This window comes from Melospiza melodia, chromosome 30 (assembly GCF_035770615.1).
Source record: "Melospiza melodia melodia isolate bMelMel2 chromosome 30, bMelMel2.pri, whole genome shotgun sequence".
NCBI classification, from domain to species: Eukaryota; Metazoa; Chordata; class Aves; order Passeriformes; family Passerellidae; genus Melospiza; species Melospiza melodia.
In genome coordinates this window covers 4,367,543-4,392,801 of record NC_086223.1, presented here as the reverse complement: position 1 = coordinate 4,392,801, position 25,259 = coordinate 4,367,543, and the positions used below count along the sequence as shown (strand labels likewise).

At 50.9% G+C, this 25,259-nt stretch overlaps 1 protein-coding gene across 1 annotated transcript; it reads right to left on the bottom strand.

Moving 5' to 3' along the window:
- Positions 1–513: 513 nt before the first annotated feature.
- On the bottom strand, positions 514–25,192 carry NMT1 (N-myristoyltransferase 1). The gene is made up of 12 exons (XM_063179058.1): positions 24,975–25,192; positions 17,590–17,704; positions 16,370–16,514; positions 12,242–12,360; positions 10,268–10,359; positions 9,577–9,693; positions 8,713–8,883; positions 7,706–7,814; positions 6,547–6,717; positions 5,266–5,433; positions 4,064–4,201; positions 514–1,795 (listed from the first exon to the last, which is right to left on the bottom strand). The coding sequence occupies exons 1-12, from the start codon at positions 25,175–25,177 to the stop codon at positions 1,775–1,777; spliced, it is 1,569 nt and encodes a 522-aa protein (XP_063035128.1). The 5' UTR covers positions 25,178–25,192; the 3' UTR covers positions 514–1,774.
- Positions 25,193–25,259: the final 67 nt, after the last annotated feature.

Genomic DNA, 25,259 nt, shown 5'->3' with positions numbered 1-25,259 from the left:
GTGTCCCCATGGAGGGACATTGTGGCTATGTGGGTGCACAGGAGGGACAGCCTGGTGTCCCCATGGAGGGACATTGTGGCTGTGTGGGTGCACAGCAGGGACAGCCTGGTGTCCCCATGGAGGTGCCCATGGGGGACATTGTGGCGTGGGGGGGACAATAGGCTCCTCCATGAGTGGGGACAGCCTGAGGACACTGCTCACCCAGTCTGTGGCTCCCCTACCCAGTGCCACCCACTGGTGTCCCACTCCTGTCCTTGAGGGGACAGAGATGCTGTGACAACCAGGATTGGGCCAACAACCAGCACAGCCCCACGGGGGTGACATGGGTGACAACAACCAGCAAATCTCACCGGCTTTGGCCACGTTTGGTCCCCACGCCTCTCTTGGAGTGCAAGGATGGTGCCATCACCACCCTGGAGTCCCTGAGGGGACCCTGCCACCACACACTCCATTGTGCCCAGGTGGGGACACATTGCCAAGCTCTGGCACAGATTTACAGCCCTGGGATCAAGCCACTGGAATAAAGGTTTTATTTTAACAGAGCCTGTCCCTGTGTCCCTGTCACCCTCCGGGGCCCATGGTGGCTGGATCAGGGCTGAGCCCACCCCCAGAGCAGCAGGGAGCTGGGGGGATTCACTGGAGCAGCCATGGGGACAAGGGGAGGGTCCCCCACCCACGGCCAGGACAGCAGGGACACACAGGGGGGGACACAGAGGTACTTGCATAGGTGACACAGGACCCCGAGCAGGGGGTGTGATGGCACTGCCAGGGGGGTGTGATGGGCTCCTGGTCCCCTCTGAGGCCCCACAGGTCCAGGCTGAGGTGGGCACAGGCTCTCAGGTGCCACGGGGTGTGACAGGGACACGGCAGCACGGGGAGGTGCGACAGTGCATAGACAGGGTCTTGGCCTTGGTGTGCAGCTTTGGAAACCTTTGGCTGGGCAGGCAGGAGCAGCTCGGAGCTCTGGGCTCAGGACGTGGCAGGAGGATGCCCTGGCACTCCTGGATGGGATGGAGGGTGGCCATGACAACGTTTCCTTTCTCTCAGAGGATCCCACAGCACGGGGTGACACCGGGGAGGATGATGCCAACGGAGAATCCAGATTTCCATGCTTCCAGAGAAAAGCAGCTGAGCAGAGAGGCTGTGGCAGTGGCAGTGGAGCATCCCCATGGGGAGGCTGAGGGGAAGCAGAGCAGGGCGTGCCTGGAGCTGAACCCCCCTGGATCCATCCAGCAGGAAGGGTTGGAGTCTCTGTGGCTGGGCAGGAGGTGGGACAAGGCATCTCTTGCACAAATAGCCCTTGGAAAGGAATCTCCCCCTGTCAAACAGAGTCAGGAGCAAACCTGGGGCAAAGAGCCTGAAGCACCCTCGGGGCAGGCAGGAGGGTTTTGACCAGCAGCCACCATCAGCATCAACCTCAGCTGTCCCAAAGGAGAAAAAAAAGTCCCAGTCCAGCAGCCCAGTGGTGACCTCCAGCAGCCGAATGTAACTCATGGCAGTTGGGAACAGGAAAGATTTTAAAATATATATAATATATACTTTTATTATTCACCCGTTAAATCCATTATATGCCAATCATGATCTAGTTTCAGCAGTTACATTCCCTTGATCATGTCTTTAGGAGGATGCAGTTAAATCAAACAAGGAGGTGGCTGGCAGCAGCAGGGGGGCTCTGGTGCCCCTCTCTCCTGGCGTGGCTCCGGCTTTGGCAGAAAGGATGAGGGCAGCACCTCCTCAGGCCCGGCTCCTCCACGCTCTCCTGGCAAGGGCTCCCTTACTGCAGCACCAATCCAACCTGGAAATGGGGATCAGGACAGAAATTGGGCTCATCAGGACAGAAATTGGGCTCAGGAGGTGCCCTCTGCTCCATACCCAGCTCGGTGCTGCCTGTGTTGGTTTCTGTCACACCCATCTTTTATGGAAAATCCACATGGAAATTCCACAGTGCTGGATTAAAAAATGCTGCTCTGGATGTGGCACTTGAGACAGCCCTAAGTTCCTCCAGCTGGTTTATCTGCAGCTCCAGCAATTCCTTCCCCTTTAGGATCTCAAATCATCAAACTACAGCCCCATCTACAGCACTGTCACACACATCTTTTATGAAAAATCCTTTCCTTAGGATTTTTCCTCCTGAGAAGCTGAGAGGCCTCAGCAACAAAATGCAAACAATGGTTATCTGCTGCTGTGGAATGCAACAGGTGCATCTGGGATTGGTCTCATGTGGTTGTTTGCAATTAATGGTCAATCACAGCCCAGCTGGCTCAGACTCTCTCCAAGCCACAAGCCTTTGTTATCATTCTTTCCTTTTCTATTCTTAGCCAGCCTTCTGATGAAATCCTTTCTTCTATTCTTTTAGTAGAGTTTTAATATAATATATATCATAAAATAATAAATCAAACCTTCTGAAACATGGAGCCAGATCCTCATCTCTTCCCTCATCCTCAGACCCCTGTGAACACCATCACAGGTTTCCCCACTGGTTTTGGGGTGTGTGAGAGCAGCAGAGCCCTGGGTTTGTGGCTGAGTGGGCACACAGGCCCTGCCCAGCTCTGATCTGGGGAGGTGACCAATGTTTGGGGTGTGACAAGCCCCACCAGGTTATGAGACAGCCTTGATTCATGAGCCAGGGGTGTTTCTCAGCTCATGGTGAGTAGAGGTGGGGCTGTTCAGCCTGGAGAAGGCTGCAGGGAGGCCTCAGAGCCTCTGCCAGTGCCAAAAGGGCCACCAGGAGGGACTTTGGACAAGTATCTGGAGTGACAGGACAAGAGGAATGGCTTCCCACTGCCAGAGGGCAGGGATGGATGGGATATTGGGATGAATTCCTCCCTGTGGGCAGGCCCTGGCACAGGGTGCCCAGAGCAGCTGTGGCTGCCCCTGGATCCCTGGCAGTGCCCAAGGCCAGGCTGGACACCTCCAGGGAACCTCCTGGGGCTTCCTAAGAGCAAGCAGGTGAGGCTGGTTTAGGGCACAGGGCCACAGGGCTTGTGCCCAAGGACAGACCTGGCTTCACACCAGGGAACCAAAACCCTGTGACTGCCATCAAGGCATTAATTAGCTGTTAAGGCATTAATTAGCTGTGATGTAGCTGGGCAGATTCTGGTCTGCAAGGTGCTGAATCACATCCCTGGTGTGGAGGGACAGCAGCAAGCAGGGGCTGCCTCAGAATGGCCCAGGACAGGCAGGTGGGGACCCAGCACAGCTCTGGGGAGAACAGGCTGCTGGCCTTGGGGACAAATGACATCCTGGGATCCTGTGGCTCAGCTCCTTTGTCACAGGGGCTGCTCCAGCCCACCTGCTCTCTCCAGAGGGGTGGCTGTCACAGACATCTTTTATGAAAAATCCTTTCCTTAGGATTTTTCCTCCTGAGAAGCTGGGAGGCCTCAGGAACAAAATGTAAACAATGGTTATCTGCTGCTGTGGAATGCAACAGGTGCATCTGGGATTGGTCTCATGTGGTTGTTTCTAATTAATGGCCAATCACAGTCAGCTGGCTCAGACTCTCTGTCCCAGCCACAAACCTTTGTTATCATTCTTTCTTTTTCTATTCTTAGCCAGCCTTCTGATGAAATCCTTTCTTCTATTCTTTTAGTATAGTTTTAATAGAATATATACCATAAAATAATAAATCAAACCTTCTGAAACATGGAGTCAGATCTTTGTCTCTTCCCTCATCCAAGAACCCCTGTGAACACTGTCACAGGTGGCTGCTCCTCCCAGTCCACCAGGACACAGTGACACCCATGAGGGATCACAGGTGGCTGTCACAACCCCCGATGTCACATCTGTCACCCTGCAGCCCTCTGTGCTTGGCCTCCTTCCTTAGAGGGAAAGAACTGGTGTGAAGGACTGAACCTGCACTAGTCCAGGAATAAAATTAACTTTGGGAGATGAGTGTGGAGGGGCTTTTTCCAGGGACACAGTCTGCATGCACAGGAGGTGACAGAGGGATCCACCCTCCCTGTGTGTGACACTGCAGGGACACCAGCTGGGCTGGAATGCTGAGGTGACAGCCAACCCCTGTCCCCAGGGCTGAGGGGACAAGCCCCCTCCTCACAGCACTGACCTTCTCTGGTGCCATGCTGGGACATTTCCAATTGTACAGGTAATACTGCAGGTTCCCATCCCCGATCCCAAACTTCAGCTTCTCCAGGAAGGTTTTGTTCTCCATGAGATCCAGTGCATTGAAGACATCAAATCCTTTCTGCACAGAGAGACATGAAGCCATCAGCTCCTGCTTTAGTGCTGGGCAGTTCCTCTCACCTGTGTGAGCAGCCTGGCCCCCTTTCCTGACTGGCTTTGAATCCCAGAAAAAGGGAAGAGCTTTTGGTGTTCTCATCCTCAATCCAACTCTTTGCTGTAGGACATGAGCAACCACCACAAGCTGGAAGGTTCAAGGTACCCCAGCATCCCTCTCCTGGGTGGCAGATCCTTTTGGATTTTAATTTTCATAGTGCTGGGATCAGGCCCTTCCCACAAACCCAGGGTGGCCAGCCTGCAGTGAGTTCCTGTGAGCTGCCCAGTGTCCCACAGTGCCAGCCCAGCCCTGCATCCCTCACCTGTGGGAAAAATGGATTTGTAAGGATTCTCAAAGCTTGACAGAAGGCTTTGAGGGCAATTTGAGGTGATTGGCTTCAAGGCATTTACAGCATGCTAAAAAGCTGACAGGCCAAGAAACACTTATAGTGTATTGTAATTAGGAAATAATTGGCTTCTGATTGTGATGGTGTGAATTGTAACACCTTGGTGTTCTCACCCTCAATCCAACTACTACAGACTGCTGTAGGACATGAGTAACACAAGCTGGAAGGTTCAAGGTACCCCAGTATCCCTCTCCTGGGTGGCAGATCCTTTTGGATTTGGATTTTTATAGAGCTGGGATCAGGCCCTTCCCACAACCCAAGGGTGGCCAGCCTGCAGTGAGTTCCTGTGAGCTGCCCAGTGTCCCACAGTGCCAGCCCAGCCCTGCTCCCTCACCTGAGGGAAAAATGGATTTGTAAGGATTCTCAAAGCCTGACAGAAGGCTTTGAGGGCAATTTTAGATGATTTGCTTTAAGGCATTTACAGCATGGTGTGACAAAAGCTGCTAGGCCAAAATACACTTATAACATAATTAGGAAATATTTGGCTTCTAATCGTGATGGCGTGAATTCTAACATCTGTATTGTCTCACCCTTCACATGAGGCTGAAAATGGAGTGAAAGCTTTTTAAAACACCCCTCAGCTGCCCCAGGTGTGGCTCAGGGAAGGGCTCAGGGCAGCACTCACCGACTTGGCGAGGATGAGCGCGTCGCTCATGAGGTCGATGAGAGGCGTCTTGGTGTGGACGTTGTAGAAGGAGTAAGCAGCTTTCAGGCTCTTGTGAGTTGGGTGGTTCATGATGGTGGAGGGCAGGGTGTAAAAGCTCAGGAAGTCTGTCACCTCTCCTGGGGCACTCTGGAAGGCAGAAGTGACATCATGACTGTCACTGGGATATTTTCTGAAAAATCCTCTTTGCCCAGGACTCTTCCCCTGGGAAGCTGAGAAGCCTCAGAGAAAAAGGAAAACAATAATTATCTGATTGCTTCTCTTATGTTTTGCTGCCTTGGAATGTGGTTTGGAGATTGTTTATCCAACAGGTGCTTGTTTGATTGGTTTCGTGTGAATTGTTTTGACTTAATGACCAATCACTATCAGCTGTGTCAGGACTCTGGGGGGAGTCACAGGTTTTTCATTATTATCTTATTAAACCTTCTGTAAATATCCTTTTCTCTATTCTTTAGTAAGTTTCAGTATAGCAAAATATAATATAATATAATATGATATAATATAATATAATATAATATAATATAATATAATATAATATAATATAATATAATATAATATAATATAATATAATATAATATAATATAATATAATATAAGATATGATATAATATGAAATAATATAATTTATATATTATATATATTATATAGTATAGTATGATATAGAACAGTATGAGATTATATAAGATACAATATAATGTAATATAATACCATGTAATATAATGTATTGCAATATAATGAAATGCAATGTAATGTAATATAAGATAACAATATGATATATGATATGATATGATATATGATATAATTTATATGTGATATATTTTATTATATATTATAGTATGAGATTATATAGTATGAGATTATATGATAAGATATGATGTAATGTAATGTAATGTGATGTAATATATATTATATTATATTATATTATATTATATTATATTATATTATATTATATTATATTAGCCTTCTAAGAACATGGAGTCACATTCATCATTTCCTCCCTGCCACAGAGGACCCTGAAAACACCACCTATGACATGTCAGGCTCGGATAAACCCTGGCCAGGGCCTTAGAAGCTGTCCCAGTTGGAGTGGTGGCTGCAAGGACACCCAGGCCCAGCATGGAGGCACCATCTCCAGCAAACTGCCATCCTGGAGAGCCATGGAGCTGCTCCCTGATGGCTCCCACAGCTCCAGCAGAGGCCAAATCCCAGGAGAACACCCCTCCCACGGTGCTGCTGCCCTCACCTCCACCACAAAGGTGTCGATGATGTTCTCCTGAGGCACAAACCAGTGCTCCACCTCCTCTCTGCTCATCACAGGGGTCAGGTGGAACTGCTTCAGGTACTCAGTCAAGAGCTTGTGCACAGCAGGGATGTCCTTGTGCTCCATGGGCCGCAGGCCAGGAGTCTTGGGAGTCTGCAGCAAGTGGGACAAGTTGTTTTGTTGCTTGCACAGTGGTTTTCATCACCCAAGGGCTCTCCAACGAGCAGCACAGAGACACTCTGTGCTGAGATCAGCCCATTTCCAGCCCCCCAGCCCTGTGTGCCCAGCAAAGGATGGATGTGATCTGCTGTGACACTGATGGCAAAGATCACAGAGAGCACAGCACGCCCCAAAGCCCCAAGTGCCAGGTCAGGTCCCACTGGAAGTGCTCCTACCCACTAACAACACAAACTGTGCTTCCCTCAGGGTCCTGTTCCCACTCACAGCAAGCACAGGTTGGGAGATGTGTCCCAGGCTCCACAAGATGTAATTCCCAGTTGGCCTCAATTACTAATTTAGGGTTGGGATGGCTCAGCAAGCCCAGATCTGCTCTGGGGCTGAGTTTCTGTGCAAAAACCAGTAGCTCCAGCCCAGCAACTGCTGTCTGTGGGCTGTGGGAGGCAGGAGCTGGGAGCTGCCCAGCGTGAAAGCAGCACCTTCCACCCCAAAGGGGGGACAGAAAGGAGCCAGCAAGGTCAGGGAAGGTGGTGGCAATTTGAATGCAGTTTGCTTCTTTCTCTTCCATCTCCAGCTGGGGAACTTCCCCAGCAGAACAACTGCAGTGCCAGAACTGATCAGTGTGACTGAGGAATGAGGGACTAACTCGATCCAAGGTCACACTGAGGCTGTGTTTGGACAGATGAAGGCTGTCACATCTGCCTGCTTGTTTCACCAGAACGACAGGCTGTGACTCACCAGCAAACAAAACCTCCCAGGCTCCTCTAACTGCAAGAACTTGCCCTTAAAATGCAGGTACCCAAGCAAAAATACATCAAAATTAAATAAAGCACAACAGCTTGACAGAGCCATTTACTACATGGAGCAAACCCTGAGTCTCCAGGCAGAGGACCTGACCTCGACCTCCTTTGTGTGTTCTGCCCAGGGAGGAGCAAGCCCTGAGCCCTGTCTGGCTGTCACCCACCTCGGGCAGGCGGTACAGCTTCGTGGTTCTTTGCATAGTCATGTTCCTGCTCAGGTGGGAGAACTTGACCTCGATGAGTTTCCGAGGGTTCAGGGAGCGGTGCCAGTACCTGCAGAAACAAACTGGCAGTGGGAAACTCGTGCTGGGGCAGTGGGGTGGCTGCAGGGGCAAGGGAGAACATCAGGGAAGCAGCTCCTCACTGACAGCAACATGATTATTGTAGGTGAGATGGGGGTAAGATGGTGGGGATGGATGGAGATGAGAGATCTCTGCAGCCAGGTTTGGAATTTGGGGTTTATTGCAAAGGGCCTGGGTGCAGGGCCCTGCTGGGAGCTGCCAAACACAGCTCAGAGCAGGCTGAGAGGAGAGAGGGGGAGAGAGGGTGAGAGGGTGAGAGGGTGAGAGAGCAAAGGGGTAAGAGAGCAAGGCTCCCATTACAATCTTCTGTGTTGAATATTCTGATTCTCACTAACCAATCTAGTACAACATACAAATCCTACAGCATTTCCATACAGCCTATAAGAATCATTATATTACCATACTGTGTTACATTTTAAACCCTAAAAACTCCTCTTTGGGCCCTTCTGCCAAGCTGTAGGGTCTGCTCTGACCCTTGGGCCTGTCTGCAAGCAGAGGGTGTTGTTCCATCAAAAGGGGATCACCTTCAGCTGGCCACACCATTGTTTTCCAGTTGTTCAGTGACTGAGGGATCTCAAAGCTTGCTTTCATTTCAATCTCACTTACAGTTTCCATATTCTCAAAATCTTTTGCCAGACAATCATATTGATAAAGCTTTCCTGTTTCATCTTCCCCAACAGTTCTGAAGTGATTCTGCTGCCAAAGCCTCCTCTCCTGTGTTACATGAGCAGCTTTAGCAAAGCCACTGCATTTAATCCTGAGAGGAGAAACCTGGGCTGGGATCACACTCCCCTGTGCTGGGGAATCCCACACTGGCCACAGAGGGAAGATCTGCAGACAGAAATCTTGGGAAAGCCACAGACACTCACCTGCAAGTCCCCACAGGCTTTGGCAGCACCACTCCTGCAGTGTAAACAGCCTGGAAGATTCCCTCTAGATGCACCCTCCTGGTGATCTCACGGATCAGAACCGGAGCCACCCGTTTGGAGCGCAGCTTTTTGTGCACACACAGGAAGTTTATCTCCACCATCTTCTTCTCTCTTGGGGAAGAAACAATGCAGAGCATGAGGACTGACTGTCCTGACCTGGGAGGATCAGGCCAACACCCTGGGCAACCTCCAAACCCCTTCAAGGGAATGAGGAATCAACACCTCAAGGAAGGGGCAGGGGTTTTGGAGAAACCTTCCTTAAGGTGTCACCCAGGGATTCTCAGGGAAAATGGTCTGAATCTGGGTCAGGGGAGGGTCAGGTTGCATATTAGGGAAAGGTTCTTGCCCCAGAGGGTGGCTGGGCACTGCTCAGGGAATGGTCACAGCCCCAAGGCTGCCAGAGCTGCAGGAGAGTTTGGACAATGCTCTCAGAGACAGCGTGGATTGCTGGGTTGCCCTGTGCAGGGCTAGGAGCTGGATGATCCTTAAGAGATTCCTTCCAGCTCAGGATATTCTATGATTTTACATCCCCATCTAACCCTGGATAATTTCTGTAAGCCCTAAGTTAACCCACCTCCTTGAGGAAAACAGCCTTCACAATGGTTAACTACCAATGTCCCTGCCCAGAACCTCCCTGCCAACCCTTAAATATCCCTTAAATATCCCCCACCCTCGCCTCCAAGCAGTAAAACACCTCCAAAGCTGAAGAGTGCAGGTGTTTGCTGGGGAAGACAATGGAGCCAGACCCCTGAGCACTCCTGGAGGCCCAGCAAGGGGCAGGATGAGCAATGCAGCAGCACTCACGTGTCATAGATGTGGATGGTGGCTGGAATGGCGCTGATAAATCCCACCAGCTTCTTGCTGGACACCACTCGGACCCCACAGTGCCACTGGGGCAGCCAGCCTGGAGGACGCAGTGCCCTGGGGAGGGGACACACCTCAGGACCACCCTGGTGTACCTGCTCCTGCCTCCCACCCTGCCCTGGGACACCCCGAGTCCTGCTGGCCAGCAAGAGGATGACAGAGTGACAGGGATGTGACAAGGACTGTAGGGATCATCCAGGACAATTCCTGCACCCCACAGCCAGTCCTCACTAGGGACACAGGAGGAAATCTGTTCCTGGATTTAGGAACACCCTGAGGATACAGCAGATCTGCTGCAACAGGACTCCAAGGGTAACTTGGCAGCTGTCTTCATCCCACAGCTCCAGGGCACTGAGGAGCTACTGGGATTTTCACAAACACTTGAGGGATCAAACCAAAGAGGAGAAAAATCCACTTTTAAGCTCCCACATCCCCAAGGAGCCAGAGGCAGGCAGGGCTGGGTGACAGCCCCTCTCACCGTGTCCCTGGGACACCATCCACAGTGACAGATGGGGAAGGGACATTTCAGCAAGAAGGGAGATGGCAGAAGCAAAGGCAGCTGCAGCTCTGTCAGGGGGATCAGGCCTGTCAGCACCCCACACCCCTGCTCTGCAGTGCTGCTGCCACTCACCACAGCAGGAACTCGGGCGAGTAATCGAAGCGGAACATGTTGTCATCATCCTCCACGTAGTTCTCGTTGAGCAGAGTGTACAGCTCCTTCAGCTGCAGCACAGAACACTCAGGTTAAGGAGTTTATTCACCCCCAGACAGGATTCTGAACATTTAATGTGTGGCCACAGCACTGGGGCACCATGTGCAGCCATGTCCCTGCTGCAGTGGAGCAGTGTCACACAGAGCAGGGCAGCAGCAGGACACTGAATTTTGGTCCATGCAGTTATTAGGGTAGATGGCTTTAGGGCTTTGGTTGTGTTTAGGGTGAGGAAAAACAGTTGCAGTTATTATAATGTATAGGTAGAAGTTGAGGAGGGTGAGTTTAGGGTTGTAGATGATAATGATTGCTACTCAGCATGGGTGGGAGATGGAAGGAAAGGCCAGGATTTTTCAGATTTGTGTTTGGTTAAGTCCTATTCATCCTCCCAGGGCTGCTGAGAGGATAGCCAGGATAGTTAGGAGTGCAGGGTTTAATGAGGGTTAGGTTATGTAGAGTATTGTGACAGGAGGGAGTTTTGTGACAGTGGATAGGAGGAGGCTGGTGGTGAGGTAAATAAACCCTGTGTCACCTCCCAGGGAGGTGGGACATGCTCTAAAAGGGGTTCTCACAGAACTCCAGGCTTCAGGCATCCTTACATCCCCTTGGAAAACCAGGCCAAGCTGCCCAGTGTGGGATGGAGCTGCAGTGGGGGGAGTCAGACCCATGCAAGCCCAAGCTGTGACAGAACCAGAGTCATCTGCTGTGCTGCAGGACACATTTCCATCCCCAAAACCATCTCCAACAGCCCAGGCATTGAAATGCCACCCAAAACACTCCAAAATGAATGTGCTGAGCTGCCTGGGACTGTGGGAAAAGATCAGGCACCACATGTGGAGCTGTGCTGAGCTGCCTGACCCATCCAAGCCATGGAGTCACCTACTGTGCTGAAGGACACATTTCCATCCCCAAAACCATCTCCAACAGTCCAAACATTGAGCTGCCATCCAAAACACTCCAAAATGAATGTGCTGAGCTGCCTGGGACTGTAGGAAAAGATCAGGCACCACATGTGGAGCTGTGCTGAGCTGCCTGACCCACCCAAGCCATGGAGTCACCTACTGTGGTGAAGGACACATTTCCATCCCCAAAACCATCTCCAACAGCCCAAGCATTGAGCTGCCACCCAAAACTCTCCAAAATGAATGTGCTGAACTGTCTGGGATTGTGGCATTGTGGGGAATGATCCATGTGTGGAGCTGTGCTGAGCTGCCTCACCCATCCAAGCCCAAGGTGTGACAGAGCCAGAGTCACCTGCTGTGCTGAAGGACACATTTCCGTCCCCAAAACCATCTCCAACAGCCCAAGCATTGAGCTGCCACCCAAAACACTCCAAAATTAATGTGCTGAACTGCCTGGGATTGTGGGGAAGAATCAGGAGCTGTGCTGAGCTGCCTGACCCATCCAAGCCATGGAGTCACCTACCGTGCTGAAGGACACGTCTCCGTCCCCAAAACCATCTCCAACAGCCCAAGCATTGAGCTGCCACCCAAAACACTCCAAAATGAATGTGCTGAACTGCCTGGGATTGTGGCATTGTGGGGTATGATCCATGTGTGGAGATGTGCTGAGCTGACTGACCCATCCAAGCCCAAGGTGTGACAGAGCCAGAGTCACCTGCTGTGCTGAAGGACACATTTCCATCCCAAAAACCATCTTCTACAGCCTAAGCATTGAACTGCCATGAAAAAACACTCCAAAATGAATGTGCTGAACTGCCTGGGATTGTGGGGAAGAATTAGGAGCTGTGCTGAGCTGCCTGACCCATCCAAGCCATGGAGTCACCTGCTGTGCTGAAGGACATGTTTCCATCCCCAAAACCATCTCCAACAGTCCAAACATTGAGCTGCCACCCAAAACACTCCAAAATGAATGTGCTGAGCTGCCTGTACTCACCACACCTCTATCCCCCAGGTCCAGGGCGTCCCAGGTGAAGCCCTGGGGCAGGGTGTAGGGCTCCTGGCGGATGTTGTCCTTGTCTGGCTCCACTGGGCCGTGGGTATTCACCACTTCTCCTGTAAAACAGAGCAGGGAGACATGAAGGAGTTTGAAACAGGGGTCTCCCTCGAGTTTCTGTGGTTGAGATGACCCCTGAGGGATCAGAAAGTTTCTTTTTCCCAGCCCTGTGACGAAAAAAGAAATCTAAATTCATCAGTTCTGCTTTTCAAGGTTTATTTTATCTATTTCATTCTTTCTCTGAGCTGCTGAGGTCAGGTTGTGACACAGTGACTGCCCTTGGGGTGGTGTTAACTTTTTATATTAAAAACTACATGTACTTTATTTACAATAATTTTCCAATACCTATCACCTATGTCAGACAGTCTGTCTCTACTCTAAACCAATCCAAAAGTGCCACCAGCACAGCAGGAGATGGAGGACAAGAAGGAGAAGGACAGGACACGCCCAGATTCCTCCATCTTGCTTCTAAAACCCCAAAATTCTACTTTTTCACCCTGTGATAAATTCACTATCATTCTACTCAAACTCTTGTGGCTTGTAACTCCTCACACAAGGTTGGTCATTGTTTCCATGGGTTAAAGTCAAAGGCACAGGTGTCTGTGACTCCATGCCAAGGTCTCTGAGCCCCCTGCCAGAGTCTAAAATCACCCAGGGCAGCCAGATCAATGTCCTGGGTCCCAACAGGTCTCCTCCAGCCAGGTCTCAGAAGCTCTTGGAGATCTCTTTCACAGCCAGGATAGCTCAGCTACCTCAGAAAGCATCAAATCAGCAGGATGGCTTCTGTGGCAGTGTTGGAAACAAAAAGGTTTTATAATACAAGGCAAAATAACAAAGCTCTTTACAGAGAAAAACTGAGCCAGGTGCAAGAGGTTCTTGTTGCTGGTAAAACACCTCACAAAAGCAATTTAGTTCCTTTGTTCTCTTCTTTTTCTGTGAATTGCTCAGGCAGGACTTTTTGGCTCCTGTCCAATTGGCTATCCTTAGGTTTGAGGTGAAGTCCCCCAGGTCCTATGAGGTGTCTTTTTCCCTAATTGAGGAAAGAAACTTCTGAGCTTTTTTCCTTTTTAAGGAGACAAAAGACACTTTTGTCACTCTGTCAACAAGGGCCACACTCCTACAGAAGTTCTCTGCTGTGTGAGGCCTCCACAACACCTCAGTCTCACATCTCCCACCCCTGCAGTGGCACACAGGGATTGTCACCTCACCCACCCAGTCTGGGATGTGACAATGGGCAGGGAATCAAAACTTCCAGGGCCAGGCTGGAGCCCCCTGGGTGACCAAACACAGCCACAGCTGCATCCTCCAGCTCCTCACGTGGAGCCTGATCCTTCCCCATCCCCACAATCCCAGCACTTCCCTGGCAGCCCCTTCAGGGGACAGGGATCTTCCCAGCCCTCTGTATCCAAGTTTTGTGTGTGGTGCTGCCAAGATTGGTGCTCCCAGGAAAGTTTTTGAGACCCAAAAAGGCCTCAGAAAAGTGGTGTGGACAACATGGAATGGGAATGAAACACTGCACCTGCAGCAAAAGGGATACAAACTCATTGTCACAGACATCTTTTATGGAAAATCCTTTCCTTAGGATTTTTTCCTCCTGAGAAGCTGAGAGGCCTCAGGAACAAAATGTGAACAATGGTTATCTGCTGCTGTGGAATGCAACAGGTGCATCTGGGATTGGTCTCATGTGGTTGCTGCTAATTAATGGCCAATCACAGCCAGCTGGCTCAGACAGAGAGTCTGAGCCACAAGCCTTTGGTATCATTCCTTATTATTCTATTCTTAGCTAGGCTTCTGAGGAAATCCTTCCTTCTACTCTTTTAGTATAGTTTTAATATAAAATATAACATAAAATAATAAATCAGCCTTCTGAAACATGGAGTCAGATCCTCATCTCTTCCCTCACCCTCAGACCCCTGTGAACACTGTCACAACTCATGAAGGGAAATCCTGAAGAGCAGCAAGTCTGAAGCCATGACAAGTTTTGGATAAATCTATAAACTGTGGACTTGGACTCAGTCTCTAATTCCCCTGAGCTCTGGGGGATGCAGATGAGGAGAGGGAAGGAAAATGCTGAAGGGAAATGCTGAAAAGCAGCAAGTCTGAAGCTCTGAGATTGGTGCTCCCAGGAAAGTTTTTGAGACCCAAAAAAGCCTCAAAAAAGTGGTGTGGACAACATGGAATGGGAATGAAACACTGCAGCAAAAGGGACACAAACCCATGAAGGGAAATCCTGAAGAGCAGCTAGTCTGAAGCCATGAGAAGTTTTAGATAAATCTAGAAAACTGTGGGTTTGGACTCCCTCTCTAATTCCCCAGAGCTCTGGGGGATGCAGATGAGGAGAGGGAAGGAAAATCCTGAAGGGAAATCCTGAAGAGCAGCAAGGCTGAAGCTCTGAGACTGGTGCTCCCAGGAAAGTTTCTGAGACCCAAAAAAACCTCATAGTGGTGTGGACAACATGGAATGGGAATCAAACACTGCAGTAAAAGGGACACAAACCCATGAAGGGAAAGCTGGAGCTGGAGGATGCAGCTGTGGCTGTGTTTGGTCACCCAGGGGGCTCCAGCCTGGCCCTGGAAGTTTTGATTCCCTGCCCATTGTCACATCCCAGACTGGGTGGGTGAGGTGACAATCCCTGTGTGCCACTGCAGGGGTGGGAGATGTGAGACTGAGGTGTTGTGGAGGCCTCACACAGCAGAGAACTTCTGTAGGAGTGTGGCCCTTGTTGACAGAGTGACAAAAGTGTCTTTTGTCTCCTTAAAAAGGAAAAAAGCTCAGAAGTTTCTTTCCTCAATTAGGGAAAAAGACACCTCATAGGACCTGGGGGACTTCACCTCAAACCTAAGGATAACCAATTGGACAGGAGCCAAAAAGTCCTGCCTGAGCAATTCACTAGAAAAAGAAGAGAACAAAGGAACTAAATTGCTTTGGTGAGGTGTTTTACCAGCAACAAAAACCTCTTGCACCTGGCTCAGTTTTTCTCTGTAAAGAGTTTTGTTATTTTGTCTTTTATTAAAACTTTTTTGTTTCCAACACTGCCACAGAAGCCATCCTGCTGATTTGATGCTTTCTGAGGTAGCTGAGCTATCCTGGCTGTGAAAGAGATCTCCAAGAGCTTCTGAGACCTGGCTGGAGGAGACCTGTTGGGACCCAGGACATTGATCTGGCTGCCCTGGGTGATTTTAGACTCTGGCAGGGGGCTCAGAGACCTTGGCATGGAGTCCCAGACACCTGTACCTTTGATTTTAACCCATGGAAACAATTACCAACCTTGTGTGAGGAGTGACAAGCCACAAGAGTTTGAGTAGAATGATAGTGAATTTATCACAGGGTGAAAAAGTAGAATTTTGGGGTTTTAGAATGGGGGTTCAGGAAGCAAGATGGAGGAATCTGGGCATGTCCTGTCCTTCTTCTCCTTCTTGTCCTCCATCTTCTGCTGTCTGGTGGCACTTTTGGATTGGTTTAGGATAGAGACAGACTGTCTGACATAGGTGATAGATATTGGAAAATTATTGTAAATAAAGTACATGTGGCTTTTAATATAAAAAGTTAACACCACCCCAAGGGTGGTCAGTGTGCCACAATCCAACCTGCTGGAAAGATCTCAGAGAAAGAATGGAATCGATAATAGAAATTGAAAAGCAGAACTGATGAATCCTAACTTCTTTTTTGGTCACAGGGCTGGGAAAAAGAAACTTGTGTGAAATAGATCTCTAAGAGTTTCTGAGACCTGGCTAGAGGAGACCTGTTGGGACCCAGGACATTGCTCTGGGTGATTTGAGACCCAGACCAGGACTGGGATTAAGGGATACACAAATGCAGGAAGCATCAGCTGAGGTGTCTGAAGGGATTCCTTGTCACTCTGTACCCCCTGAAATGCTTGCACAGCTCTTCAGACCCTCCCCACTCACCCAGCATTTGGTGGGGAAGTGATTTTGGTGCCTTTGAAGCCCAGGCCAGGCAGGGATCACCTGGTGGCCATAGATCAGCATCTCCAGGATTCTCTGAGGGCTTCCTGGAGACCACAGGGCCTCCCCCAGGGCCCACAGGACATTGAGGGGCTGCACATACCTAACTTGGGCACTGGCTGTGTGTCCCAGAACTGGTAGCTCCTCTTGCTGGCTTCCTCCATGGTTTTGGCAGGTCCCTGACCTACAGAGAAGAGCTCGATGGCTTTTTGAATCTCCTGGATCCTCTCAGCAGGTAAAGAGTTCACCTGAGGGCACAGAAAGACAAAATGTGTAAGGTGAGCCAGCAGGGCTCCTCATCAGGGGAATATGGAACTGATTCTGTCATGGAGAGCAGGCAGGAACCTCCTTTCCCATCCTCAAGCCTTGATTTTTTACCAGTCACCTGCCCCTCACCTAGATCTGGTTCCAGGCACTCCCAGGACAAAGGGGATGGAAAAAATTTCTGAAAAATGCTTGAAGTGGGTGCTGTGAGCCCCAGGAGCAAAGCTCCCCACCTGCAATCCTGCACAGACAGATGGATCAGCCCACACCCAGCACTTGAGACGCTTTCAGTGGCTTTTCTCTCACTGTTCAGCCTCCTCCCTCTAAGCTGGATCTGTATCCACAAACTGCAGCCTGGACACCAGGGACTGGGACAAGGCAGAGAAGCTGAGTCAAGATAAAAAACACTTTCATCCTCCTCTTCCTCAGGGTGGATGGCTCTGCACTGAATTCCCAACCCCAGCTCCTCTCTGATCCCTGAGGAATTCAATATGAAAAACACAAAGCCCAAATTTAAAGCTCTGCAGTGTCAGATGGACAAAATATTCAAAATATTTGGACAGAAAACAGCCTGTGCTGATGTGTGTCCTCTGCCACAGGAGCAGAGGGGACAAGAGGGACAAACCCTGTGTGCCCCATTCCTGAGTCCCTGACTGCTGGACAGGATCAGGCAAAGCCCAGAGGGATAAAACAGACCCTGCTCTCCCCAGCTGCTGTTCTTGGGATCATCAAGCAAAAAATCAACACCAGCACATGTCCCCTCTGTGCTGCTGAGGGCAGCACTCACCTGGCAGGGTGAATCTGGGAAGAATAACTTGGAGGTGCCAGTCTGACCCTGGAACTGGCTGAGATATCCAGCCAAAGACTTCATTACCCCTGGAGGGCTCTGCAAACACCTTCTGCACCAACAGGAATCCCCACAACATGGAAAAATCATTCAAAATCTGAAGTTTTTTGAGGAACCAAGTGCCAAAAACCAGAGCTGGGAATTCTTTCCTTGGCCTAAGTAACATGGAGGGGTTTGGGATGGGGCTGGGATTTTGGGAAAGGGGTGCTCACCTTCACTGGCTGGTCCTGAGCCTGGTCAGCCTGGTCACCTCCTCCCTTCTCTTTCTTCCTTTTGGGTTTCTTTTTCTTCTTTTTGGCTCCACTGTCATTTGCTGGACTCAGGCCCCTGGGGAATAAAACAAACATCATTGGAGCTTTGGGTTTTTTTCTTTTGGGACAACATTTTTTGGTTTCTGAGGCACTCTAAAGAAAATGCAAGCTCCTGCTGAGTCCAAGTGTCCAGGAAGAGGAATATTCTGTGCACAGAAATCCCTGGGAGCCCCCAAAAAGGGACAGCACCAACACAGGTGTGCTGGGCAGTGGGGACTGTGCCCTGTGCTGCAGGTGACCCCATCCCTGCTCTGCCACCTGTGCCCAAACCCACCCTGGGGAGTGCTGGGGTGCTCAGCTTTGGCTTTTTCCTCTTTTCCAAGCCCAAGGATGAATGTGGAAGCAGAAATAACTGATCCAGCCCCAGAGATGAGGTCCCAGAGCAGATTCAGGCACCACAGAGAGGTGGTGACACTGTGCCAAGTGTCACCTCACCTGCAGAGGTGAAGCTGTTTATTGGGAAATCACCATATTGTCATGCTGGAGCTGGAAAATTGAGAGTGAGGAGCAAATTCCTGGGAGAAAAGGTGGGAAATGCCCACAGGAGGGCACAGCTGCTCCTTCCACAGCTGCAGGGCAGCCCTGGCCATCCAGATCATCATCACCATCATCATCATCATCTCCAAACAGCTGCTGGTGTGAAACCCCTCACTGAATCCTGGATTTTGTTCCAGTTTTTCCCCTCACTGATCCTGGATTTTGGTCCAGTTTTGTCCCCTCACTGATCTTGGATTTTGTTCCAGTTTTTCCCCTCACTGATCCTGGATTTTGTTTCAGTTTTTCCCCTCACTGATCTTGGATTTTGTTCCAGTTTTTCCCCTCACTGAATCCTGGATTTTTTTCCAGTTCTTCCCCTCACTGATCCTGGATTTTGTTCCAGTTTGTCCCCTCACTGATCCTGGATTTTGTTCCAGTTTTTCCCCTCACTGATCCTGGATTTTGTTCCAGTTTTTCCCCTCACTGATCTTGGATTTTGTTCCAGTTCTTCCCCTCACTGATCCTGGATTTTGTTCCAGATTTTCCCCTCACTGGTCCTGGGATTTTGTTCCAGTTTTTCCCCTCACTGGTCCTGGGATTTTGTTCCATTTTTTCCCCTCACTGATCCTGGATTTTGTTCCAGTTTTGTCCCCTCACTGATCCTGGATTTTGTTCCAGTTTTTACCCTCACTGATCTTGGATTTTTTTCCAGTTCTTCCCCTCACTGATCTTGGATTTTGCTCCATTTTTTCCCCTCACTGATCCTGGATTTTGTTCCCATTTTTCCCCTCACTGGTCCTGGGATTTTGTTCCAGTTTTTCCCCTCACTGAGCCTGGCTTTTATTCCAGATTTATCCCCTCACTGATCCTGGATTTTGTTCCACTTTTGTCCCCTCACTGATCCTGGGTTTTGTTCCAGTTTTTCCCCTCACTGATCCTGGATTTTGTTCCAGTTTTTCCCCTCACTGATCCTGGATTTCGTTCCAGTTTTTCCCCTCACTGATCCTGGCTTTTATTCCAGATTTGTCCCCTCACTGATCCTGGATTTTGTTCCATTTTTTCCCCTCACTAAGCCTGGCCTTTGTTTGCCATCCTGATGCCAAAACGCAGGACAGGTTCCTGCTCCCAGCATGGCAGAGGGCAACTCATGATGATGATGATGATGATGATGATGATGATCTTGTGATCCTGCATGGAATGACCTGACACAGGATATTCAACATTATGGGGGAGCTGGGAGCCTCTGAGACACAGCACAGGTGTTCCCCTCCTTGCACCCCAAAACAGGGAAACCCCACAGATCTGACCTGCCCAGAGGTACAGCCTGGAATCCCCCCAAAAAACCCCAATTTAATGTCTTTACAAACACAAAATAGTGGTGAAAATGGCGGAGAAGGGAAAAAGAAAGAAGAAATATGTTGGAAAATATGTTGGAGCAGCATCCAAATATTTATTTCAGGGAGGAAAACAGAGCTTGGAAGGTGGAAGGTGTCCCTGCCTGGATGATCTTCAAGGTCCCTTCCAACCCAAGCACTCTGTGTAATCCCTGGGCTGAGCAGCCAGGTTACGAAACTGGGGAAAAGTGGATGGAGAAATGGTTTTGGAGGATGGAAAATGGGATGTGGAATGGAAATCCACCATGATGGGGAGCAGAGAAGGGTTTGCAGGACACTGGGGAGGGTTTTCCTCTGGATAAAACCTGAGCAGCAGCAGCAGAGACTCTGCAGAAAGGATCCCCATCCATCAGCAGAGCCTGTGTGGGACACGTGGGGATGGATGGAAGGGACACCTGGAGATGGATGGAAGGGACACCTGGAGATGGAGGGAAGGGACACCTGGAGATGGAGGGAAGGGACACCTGCAGATTGGACACCAGGAAGTGGAAGGGACACCTGGAGATGGATGGAAGGGACACCAAGAGATGGATGGAAGGGACACCAAGAGATGGATGGAAGGGACACCTGGGGATGGATGGAAGGGACACCAAGAGATGGATGGAAGGGACACCTGGAGATGGAACGGACATCTGGAGATGGATGGAAGGGACACCTGGGGATGGATGGAAGGGACACCTGGAGATGGAGGGAAGGGACACCTGGGGATGGAAGGGACATCTGGAGACAAAAGGGACACCAGGAGGTGGAAGGGACACCTGCAGATGGATGGAAGGGACACCTGCAGATTGGACACCAGGAGATGGAAAGGACATTAGGAAATGGAAGGGACACCTGGAAAGGGAAGGGACACCTGGAGATTGGACACCAGCAGATTGAGGGGACACCTGCAGATGGAACAGACACCAAGAGATGGAGCACTCCTGGTGTGGAACGAGCAGAGGTTCAGGGCAAGCTGCTCCACAAAAGAGGGTGAAGATAAACGCCCTTTTTCTCCAGAAGAACATGAAGGAGAGGAGCAGGAGCAAAGCTCCAAGGTCCAGCATCCCTGGGGGGAATGTCACCTTCCCTCCCTCTGCCAGGAAAGGGCTTTGCCCCCACCTGGGAGATGCAGCTTGGGCACGGCAGAGCAGCAATGACACCACGACTGGTTCCAGTGACAAATGTGTGCTGGCTTTTTGAACTCTCTGAGGAGGAGCACAGGCAAATCCTGGCCACTCTGAAGGGCTGGCATGAGCAAAGCCACCTTGGAGCTGCCACAAACACATCCAAACCATTTCCCAGCAATTCTGACAGCACCAGGAGAATTCCTGAGCACACCCCAAGGGCTGACACTGAAGCTGTCCCTTCCAAAGGGGAAGGACACAAGTTCCCAGCTCAGCTGCACCTTGGGATGCTGGGACAGACAAAATGCTCTCCTCATCCTCTGTCAGCATTGCTTTGCTTCAGAAATCAGAGCTGCCAACTCCCAGCTTGGTGCTAATGAGCTCAGCCCAAGAAGGCAGTGAAAGCTCAGAGAAAATTCCTCCCTGATTTATGAGCTGGAAGAAATCAGGGTGCCAGAAGGTGCCATGAGGTTTGGCATTGCAGGTGGCATGGCCAGGAGATGGAAACAAACCTGGCAGAGGAAGCACCAGCTGGAAAATGCTGGAAAACCCAAAGTTCCCACTCACTACACCCAGAGAAGCAACAATTACAGGTATTTTTTTATTTTAAATCTATTTAGGAAAGCAAATATCTTCTTTCCCCAAGGTAGCTACACCTCCCAGACACTCCCCAAATTAATGACAATGTGTGGGACAAACCACCACCACCCAAAATCTGCAGCTGGCCTGACAAAGCTGAGAGGGCTGGAGGAGTTTCATCCCCAGGAGGGGTGAGGTGCATCCTAAATCCCACATCCCAAATCCCACACCCCAAATCCCAAATCCCACATCCCACATCCCAAATCCCACATCCCACAGCCTTCCCAGATGCATTTCAGGCCTTTTCCCCTCCCAAATCCCTTTGCAGCAGGACAAAGGCAAAGCTGCAAACATCTCCCAGCTCCCTGTGGGATCACCATGGGCTCTTTTTCTGGTTAAGGGAAACTTTTCCCTTCTCCTGGGAAAGGCATCCCCACCACCATTGTCACTACTCAAATCCTTCCTTTCCTGTTTCCAGGTGTCTGCAAAGGCTCCACTGCCCAGAACTCAACCTCTGTGACCTGAGTGATCTTGAAAATTGATTTTTGGGAGCATTTAAAGACAGCAACCAGGCTTGGTCAGGGTGAGACCTGCTTAGATTGGCTCAACCTCTTCAGAGGCTGGAAAACAGCAGGCTCACCCAGTACCAAACTGGGAAACACCAGGCTCACCCAGTAACAAACTGGGAAACACCAGGCTCACCCAGTAACAACAAACTGGTGCTCAGCACCCACTCATCCACCCCTGGCTGCTCCCAAAGCTCAGGGAGGGAACAAATCCAGCTGTGGGCAGCTCCCTGAGCCTGGTGGGAGGCTGGAAGTGTCAGATGAGATCCCTGCTCTGTATTTAGGGGATGGAAAATCCTTCCTGCTGGGAAAGGCATCCCCACCACCATTGTCACTACTCAAATCCTTCCTTTCCTGTTTCCAGGTGTCTGCAAAGGCTCCACTGCCCAGAAACAACTCCTGTGACCTGAGTGATCTTGAAAATGGATTTTTGGAAGCTTTTAAAGATGGCAACCAGGCTTGTTCAGGGTGAGACATGCTTAGATTGGCTCAACCTCTTCAGAGGCTGGAAAACAGCAGGCTCACCCAGTACCAAACTGGGAAACACCAGGCTCACCCAGTGCCAAACTGGAAAACAGCAGGCTCACCCAGTAATACCAAACTGGTGCTCAGAACCCACTCATCCACCCCTGGCTGCTCCCAAAGCTCAGGGAGGGAACAAATCCAGTTTTGGGCAGCTCCCTGAGCCACATGGGAGGCTGGAAGTGTCAGATGAGATCCCTGCTCTGTATTTAGGGGATGGAAAATCCTTCCTGCTGGGAAAGGCATCCCCACCACCATTGTCACTACTCAAATCCTTCCTTTCCTGTTTCCAGGTGTCTGCAAAGGCTCCACTGCCCAGAAACAACTCCTGTGACCTGAGTGATCTTGAAAATGGATGTTTGGAAGCTTTTAAAGATGGCAACCAGGCTTGTTCTGGGTGAGACCTGCTTAGATTGGCTCAACCTCTTCAGAGGCTGGAAAACAGCAGGCTCACCCAGTACCAAACTGGGAAACACCAGGCTCACCCAGTAACAATAAACTGGCGCTCAGCACCCACTCATCCACCCCTGGCTGCTCCCAAAGCTCAGGGAGGGAACAAATCCAGTTTTGGGCAGCTCCCTGAGCCACATGGGAGGCTGGAAGTGTCAGATGAGATCCCTGCTCTGTATTTAGGGGATGGAAAATCCTCCTGCCATGCCAGGGGCTAATCAGGCAGGGTGCTTAGGCTGTAATCTCTGTAATCTCGTTAGGGAGGATCTCCAGATGGCAGAGCTCAGATTGCCACCAGTGCCTGTCCCTTTTCTTGGGGCTAAAACCCCTCTGTCCCCTCACACAGGGGCACTCCCAAACTCTCCCAGCCTGGAGCAGCTTCCCCAGGTGGCTCTGAGCTGTTTCAGGGGATTGGGACACTCCTGATCTTGCTGCCACCAGTTCCAGAACCAGGGAATAAATCCTCCACAGCAGAAGCTCCCTCCACACAAAAGGAAATATGAAAAATAACCAAGTGGGATTTTTTTTTTTTTTTTGAAAACCAGCTTGGATAGGCACAGCAGAGAGCAGGGCAGCCACTTCCCTGTTTGAAACTCAATTCCTCTTTCCTGTCCTTAAAAGGAAAGGAAGTGTTGCTTTCACTGAGGAATACTTTTATGTTTTAAACCTCGGGGCCAAAATCCAGTGAGTCCCAGGCATAGGAAGGGCTCTGAGTGTGGCTCAGCAGCTCAAAGCCCTTCCCTTGCCCTGGTTTTGGGGACAGTGGCACTGGGGTGACAGGAAACACTCCCACACCCTGCTCTAATGGTATGGATGCTATGGAATCAACAGAATTAATGCACCCTGTAAGAATTCCATCCTCCTTCCCAGCACTTGGTCTCTCCCTGATGGTTTTTGGGGGTTTCCCAGAGAAAAACCTCTCTGTTTCATGCTCCTTATGTGCCCACCAGCCACAATTTTGGTGTTTTTTTATCCAAATTATTTCCTAGTGGATATTCCCAGCTCCTCTTGGTGCCCAGGATGCCAAGGAGGGCTCCAGAAAACACCTTTTCCTGGCAAACGGCATGAGGAACTGCTGCAGCAGTGATTGAGCACCCTGTCTCCTGTGCTCAGCTCTGGCTTGCACAAACCCAATCATGTCAGAGGCAAAGAAAATAAAAATCTCCCCCAAGCACGGCTAAAGAGATTAAAGTGAGACACGGTGCCACACCCGGGAGGCAAATGAAATATAAATGGGCAGCTGTGCTGTCAGAATAAAAAACCTCTGCGATATTTCTTGGGTGACCTTTTGTTCACTTTTGGGTCCTGGGCGGGCAGGATTGGAGGGGGAATGGCTCTCCAAGCCCACGGTGGGGAAGCTGCATCAAGAGAGAAAGGGGAGCCCAGGAAAAACAAAGTGAAAACTGCAGGGAACCTCTGGAAAGCCACACGTTGGTGCTGGATTCCCAGCAGGAACGAGGACAGAGCCTCTCCCCCAAACCCCAGGCATGGTGAGGCAGCTCTGCACTGTATTAATTAAGGCAGTGAGTAATGAGGGCGCTACGTTAAGCATTTCTGCTGAGATAAGGACCTGCCTGGCCGCCTGCGTTGTTGTTATTCCACCGCTCCATTGCCCTGCAGGCTCCGACCACGAGACAATGTAGGCAGAGCTTTGCAAAACCCTGCGCTGTGTTTAGGATAACGACGGCATGAGTGTGCAGAACGCCGCGATTATTTGGGGGATGCCACACGCTCCGCACGGCAGCGTGTCACCGTGCCACCACCCTGGGTGGCACCGCGGGGATGGAGATGCCACGAGTGGGCTGAGGCTCCTGTGGGAGGGCAGAGGGAATGCGGGGAGACACACCCTAATGCACAGCCAGGAAGAGCTGCTAAATACGCTCGTTTCTGCCCCAAAAAGGCGCTCCGGACCCATCCCGGCCGCCCTGCAGCACCGCGGCCGTCACCCATCCACGCCGCGGCCGCGCCCGACCCTGCTGAGCTTCGGACACGCTCCCGCAGCGGGCGTGAATGGGCGCCAGCGGCACCGCCCCCCCGCCAGACTGACCGGCGCCTCGACCAATCGCTGCCCAGGACGCTGCCCAGCGACCAATCAGCGCACGCAAGGGGCGGGGCGCCTCTCACTTCCCGGCCGTTCCTCGCCTCAATGGGCCCGGCCGCCGCCGTGGCACGCGGTCCCGGCCGCCGCTCACCCCCGGTTGGAGCCATGCTCCGCCTCGTTCTCGCAGTCGCTGCAATGCTCGTGGTCGTTCTCCTCCGCCGCCGGCCGCGAAGGCCTCGCCGGTGGCCGCCTCACTGCTGTCTCACTGTCGTCCGCCATCTTGAACGGGGCCTCCGCGCGTGCCGCGCCCCCGCAACAAAGCGCGCCGCGATTGGCCGGCGGGCCGTGGGGCATGCCGGGAGTGGTAGTCCGCGTGGGTTTGCGGGGGCCGGGCTGCGCCGGGACCGGAACTACAATTCCCGTGAGGCCTCTGGTG

Bases quoted from the DNA above. Each gene is read 5' to 3' on its own strand.
- NMT1 (XM_063179058.1), bottom strand. From the start codon at position 25,177: ATGCCCCACGGCCCGCCGGCCAATCGCGGCGCGCTTTGTTGCGGGGGC. The intron at 17,705-24,974 runs GTGAGCGGCGGC...TTTATTCCCCAG, and splicing joins GAGCATGGCTCCAACCGGGG to GGGCCTGAGTCCAGCAAATG. The intron at 16,515-17,589 runs GTGAGCACCCCT...CTGTGCCCTCAG, and splicing joins CTCAGGACCAGCCAGTGAAG to GTGAACTCTTTACCTGCTGA.